At 34.0% G+C, this 6,221-nt stretch overlaps 1 protein-coding gene across 1 annotated transcript; it reads left to right on the top strand.

Annotated features, from left to right (window-relative positions):
• Positions 1-409: 409 nt before the first annotated feature.
• Positions 410-1,357, top strand: LOC110288624 (olfactory receptor 5B12-like). Its single transcript, XM_021154919.1, has one exon. It carries the CDS (start codon positions 413-415, stop codon positions 1,355-1,357), a length of 945 nt encoding a protein of 314 aa, XP_021010578.1. The 5' UTR covers positions 410-412.
• Positions 1,358-6,221: the final 4,864 nt, after the last annotated feature.

The raw sequence follows: 6,221 nt of genomic DNA, 5'->3' as shown, positions 1-6,221 counted from the left end.
TGTTACTAAAAAAAAAGCAAAGAATAATTGCATGTACCTAAATTGAACTTGTTTCAAAGATTCTGATGCATATATCAGAAAATACATTTGTAAGATTTTTGAAAACAAAATTGTCCTTTGTGTGTTAAGGAAAAAACTATCTTCATTTACAAAGAACTGAAATAAGACCTATATTTACAATAGGAATGCATATTGGCAGCAATAAAGTAAGTTCCCATTTGACCCACTACCAGGTAAGTAACTCCTTTTAGGTCATTCCCAGCCAGAATTCAGATGAGATCATTTCACACTGTACAGGATGCTGACACATGAATAAGAGAATGTTAACATACTTAAAATCGCTTGCTCATGTCCAAATACAATATTTCTTTATTTCGTTCTAGGAGTCTGTTATAATTCCCACATAAAAATTATGCAGAATATTTCAGAACTGTCTGAATTTATTCTTGTTGGGTTAACAAATGCACCATTCCTGCAAACTCCTTTATTTATCATTTTTACTCTCATTTATTTGACAACATTGTTTGGGAATCTTGGGATGATCATGCTGATTCTGCTCGACTCCAGACTCCACACTCCCATGTACTTTTTTCTCAGTAACCTCTCTCTGGTGGACTGTGTTTATGCCTCAGCTGTCACCCCCAAGGTGATGGAAGGGTTTCTCACAGAAAATAAGATAATATCCTACAATGCATGTGCTGCCCAGATGTTCTTCTTTATAGCCTTTGCTATTATTGAGAGTTTTATCTTGGCCTCAATGGCCTATGACCGTCATGCAGCAGTGTGCAAACCCTTGCATTACTCCACTACTATGACAGCTATGAAATGTGCCCTACTTCTTGTTGGATCTTACTTGAGTGGACTCTTACAATCTTCCATCCATGTTTCCTTCACATTCCATCTTTCCTTCTGTCATTCTAATGTAGTTAATCACTTTTTCTGTGATATCCCCCCACTATTAGCTCTTTCTTGCTCCAGTATTCACACAAATGAAATTATACTCTTCATGTTGGCAGGATTCAATNTTGCTTTTTCNCTATTNGTTATATTGNCCTCTTACTTACTAATTTNTNTTGCAATTCTGAGAATGCGCTCTGCTGAGAGCAGGAAGAAGGCCATTTCCACCTGTGCATCCCACCTTACCACTGTTTCCATCTTCTATGGCACAATTATCTTCATGTACTTACAGCCCAGCTCCAATCACTCCATGGACACTGACAAGATGGCATCTGTTTTCTACACCATGGTCATTCCCATGCTGAACCCGCTCGTATATAGCTTGAGAAATAAAGAAGTCAAGAATGCAGTCAGGAAGGTTGCTGGAAAAGCAGTGCTTTCACTGGGATTAGTCAATTAACTGTAAAGTGTATTGTAGTTCAGGGTATATTCTTTATAAGTATTTTCTTTGTATTCCTTTTGGATTCTAACAATATACAGCTAATTTTGGATATCTTATCATAGAATTTGGGTGCTTTAATTTAAATATCTCGATTGTAATCCTAGATACTAAAATACCCAATACTGATCACAGTTCATGTGTTAACTGATGTTTTGTAATTATTTCCTCTGAATTGAGATGTTGTTTGCTTGAGAGATTTGGGAGATTATAAGACTCAAGATGTAAATAAAATTACAATGTTCAGATGTGTCAAAAATTTAAGATTCAGGATGCCAATGAAACTTAATAATTTCCTGAGCTCAGAAGTTTATAAGAGTCGCATAGACTGGTCCATAGAACCATAATAGCACACAAATGCTAGAGAGGAGTCTCTCATACCACACTTCCTGAACGTTGCTTATTGGGTTATAGCAATTCATATTTTTACTGAGTGGCCACCCATTCTTCTGGATTTTCTAATAATGCATCTCTCTCAGATACACTCATTTTCTTGCAGGTAGCTCCTTAACCATACTCATGGAAAACGTATCCATGACAAAACTCATTGTTTCAGCAAGAGAGACTTGCATCAAATTGTTTTATCTGTATGTTGTTGGCATGCTCTTTAGGTTGACTAGACATTTCTGTGCATCTTATTCACAGCACAGCTACTTTTGTACCAAACCATGACTAGGTGGATAAATATATCAACAGATACCAGAGTTATAGTGTAATTTTTTTACAAGTTTTGTTAGTTTCTTGAAAGCTCCAAACAATGTTTTACAATATTCACTCCCTTTCAATTAAGATTCCCTCCATTTATACCCATCTATTTTTATGCACATTTGTTTTCTCTGATTAAGATCAAATTTATGATTCTCAAATGATCTTTGATGTATGACCTTCTATAGAAATATTGTCAACCTAACATTGGTTATACTGTTTAAAAATCAACAATAACAACAATCAAAAATCCAATCAAACAAAAAATGCTTCACTTACTCCAGGCAACTATTAATTAGTAATAACTTTATTGATAGTGGCAAGAGTATATGCCCATCTCTTTTCTGAGGTTTCTAGTTGAATTAAAATTTTTTTGAATCGCACCTTCATTTTCACTTCATACCCTTCAATAAGTTCATCTCGATATTGAAGCAATTTTTCAATTCTATGATCTCTTTTTTTTTTTTTCATTTTACTCAGCCAAACATTTTTTGTTTTCTTGGGCACCACTCTGGTACTTATTGCTATTCACATTAAGTTTACAGAGCTAATTGTTCATGTTTTATTCAAAGATCTTTAATCTTTTGATAAAGTTAATTATTATTATTTCAAGACATAGACAGACACAGAGAGACACATAGAGACACAGAAATTGATTATGATGAGTTCTAAACAAGTTGAGTTCTCTTCTTAGCTTTGTCTTCCTTGAGATCTAGGCTGCCTTTGTTGTGTTGCCTGGCCACAATCTGAAGGTTGGGATGGCCTGAGCAGGTAAGGTTTCAAGGACTTACAAGTTGTGGATGCATACAGATGGAAAACTAAGGCTAAGCAAGTGTTAGGATATACTGCAGGTAATCTGAGGTAAAGGAGACTGATCAGTTAATATTTCAGATATAGGTTCTGTCTAAGGCTTGGATGATGAATGTGTCTTAAGCTAATGGAGTGGAAAGAGAAAGGAGGGAGAAGAGAAGGACACGTGAGGCTACAGTATCACTCTAAGCAATCATTGTTAGGATCATTTCTATTGTTATTTCTGTTGCGGCAGGGGACAGGATCTTTGTTTGGCTCAATCCTAAGTCCACTGAGATTTTTTTTAATCTTATTTCAAGCTTTAATGTTATATTTGCACTTTTCCTCTTTTTGATCTCTTTATTATCTGTTTATAATTTATCAGCATTTTGAATATCTGTTCTGGTGAGGGGTACCAGAGCACAATATCCACCTTTACTTCTCATCTCACTGCAGTCTTCCTCTTTGATGGGACTGTCAATATTATGTACTTGCAACCTATCTCTACTCACTCTATGGATACAGATAATATTGTGTCTTTGGTCTACAATGTAATTATCCTCTTAAGGAAATCTGTGGTCTCTAGTCTGAGGAGCACATTCATAAAGGTTGCTGATGAGGTAAACTTTCTTCAGGATTATTCATCAGATGACATAAAATCCACCAAAAGACATATAATTATTCTATGCGATAATAAAATGTTAAATATTATTTGTTGGATATAAAATAAATTCAGTCTTTATATCATCCATGTCTTTATGGATGAATTTTTTTCTATATATCCACAGTTTAAAAAATTAAAATGTTTAAAAATATCTACTTAGTGAAATTTTATCCAGGTATAAATAGCATTCCCACTTTATAAATAAATAGGTTTTTTGTGTCAGAAGGGCTTATATATGTGGCAGTTTCCAAAAAGTAAATATTTAGTTTAAAATGAAAACATAGAGTTTTATTTGTCACATTTTTTGGACCATTACGATGAACAAGGATCTCCCAATTTTTATTTTTCAATATATTTAGCACATAAGCAGTTTCTTCAAAACAATAACACCATTAACATATTCAAAGAAACAAATTATTTAAATAATTAAATAATGTATACAATATGTTTTGAAGCAGTATAATTATTTATACATCTTATAATTCCAAATAATTTATTAATTTTATATTAATTGTAGCACTAATTTGTTATTGCATGGTAATTTATTTTTGCATATTCAATATGTATAAACCAAATTAGAGTTCTGTAGTCATTTGATTACAAATAGCCCCATTGGCCCAATTATTTGATTGCCTGTTCATTAATGAGTGGTGCTACTTGACACAAATTAGGAAGTATGGTCCTGTTGGATGAACTATGTCACTTCCAGTGGACTTTTGAGTTTTCTAAAGTGTAATTCAGGTCCACTGGATGTTTCTTCCTGCTGCTTTTGGATCCAGAGTTGTAACACTAAGTTACTATCTCTGTTTGTGTGCCATCATGCTTCTTTACATGAGGATAATAGTCTCAATTAATTATCTTCATTTGTAAGACTTTCTCTAGTCATGGTGTTATTTTATCACAATAGAAAACTGACTAAAGCTTGTAGCTATCATTTCCTTTAAATTTTATAAAAGTCTTGTTTTCAAATATACTTAATTTTCATTATATTATTTTATACAATATATTTTATTCATACTTTTCCTTCCTAAATAGTCCTAGATTCTACCCACCTCTTTATCAACCCTACTTTGTGACCTTTCACTCTCTTACACAGAAAAAGAAACCACAATCAAGAAAGTAAACAAAGGCTAAATGGAAAAAAAAATCAACAAACAATATAACATCATTTACAGAGAAATGGAGTTTGTTTTGTGTTGCTCTGAAGGAAAGAACAAATGGTTAGGCTCTCCTTTATTTTTTTCCCTATGAGAAATAATATATGCACAGAGAAATAGTTACTTGATTCTTACCTAGAAGGCAGCAGATGGACGCCATTATCATCTAAGTAAATATGGTCCTTTGCTCATTTAAATTTGTCTTCTCCTGGATTTAAGATGGTTTACAGTCTGATTAAATTAAAGCTGACATTCAAACTTAGATTGATCTGTATTTCACGGTTCAGTGAGTATAGGTGTTAGCCTTCAAGCAATTCTCCTGTACTCTATCATCCTACTAACAGTTAATTTAGTTTTTCTCCAATTATTCTTGTTTTTTTTTTATTAGGTAATTTCCTCAATTACATTTCCAATGCTATCCAAAAAGTCCCCAATACACTCCCCCCCCCAGTCCTCCACCCACCCACCTCCACCCCTTGACCCTGGCATTCCCCTGTACTGGGGCATATAAACTTGGCAAGTCCAATGGGCCTCTCTTTCCAGTGATGGCCNACTAGGCCATCTTTTGATACAAATGCAGCTAGAGNCAAGAGCTCTGGGGTACTGGTTAGTTCATAATAATGNTCCNCCTATGGGGTTGCAGTTCCCTTTAGCTCCTTGGGTACTTTCTCTAGCTCCTCCATTGGGGGCCCTGTGATCCATCCAATAGGTGACTGTGAGCATCCACCAATTATTCTTGTGTTTGAAGTATCAATCTATTTTCTTCCCAAATTTTGTTTTGAATATTATTTTTTCAGAAAGATCATGGAAAATGACTCATTTGACTTTATTTCAATGGCGATGAAATTGTTCAAATTATTTAAAACAATTCCATAAAATAGAAACAGAAAAAACACCACCTAATTCATTCTATGATGCCACAATTACTCTGACACCTAAGCCACTCAAAGACATAAAAAGGAGAGAAAAAATTAGATCAATTTATTTTATGATTATTAATGCAAAACTACTAACCAAAATTCTCACAATAAAATTTATGAACACATTAAAACCACCATTCACCATGAAGTGTAGGTTTGATCTCACTGATTCAATGTTGGCTCAATATATGAAAATACATTAACATATCCCACTATACAAACAAAGATCATATAATTGGATGCTGAAAAAGTATTTGACAAAATACAACACCCCTTCATGTTAAAAGTATTAGGGAGGTCAAGAATTCAAGGCCCATACCTAATCATAATAAAAACGAACATGTAGCAATCCAACAGCTAATATCAAATTAAATGGAGAGATAATTGAAGCAATCCTCCTGAAACTAGGGCATAACAAGGCTTCACACTCTCCACTTATCTACTCAATATAGTACTTGAAGTTCTAACTGGAGCAATAAGACAAGTAAAGGAGACTGAGGGGAGACAAATTGGCAAAGATGAAGTCAATCACTATTTGCAAATGATATGATAGTACACATAAACACCACCAAAATTCTACCAGAGATCAT

This window comes from Mus caroli, unplaced genomic scaffold, assembly GCF_900094665.2.
Source record: "Mus caroli unplaced genomic scaffold, CAROLI_EIJ_v1.1 scaffold_15383_1, whole genome shotgun sequence".
In the NCBI taxonomy this organism is placed as follows: Eukaryota; Metazoa; Chordata; class Mammalia; order Rodentia; family Muridae; genus Mus; species Mus caroli.
This window is presented reverse-complemented; position numbering and strand designations above follow the sequence as displayed.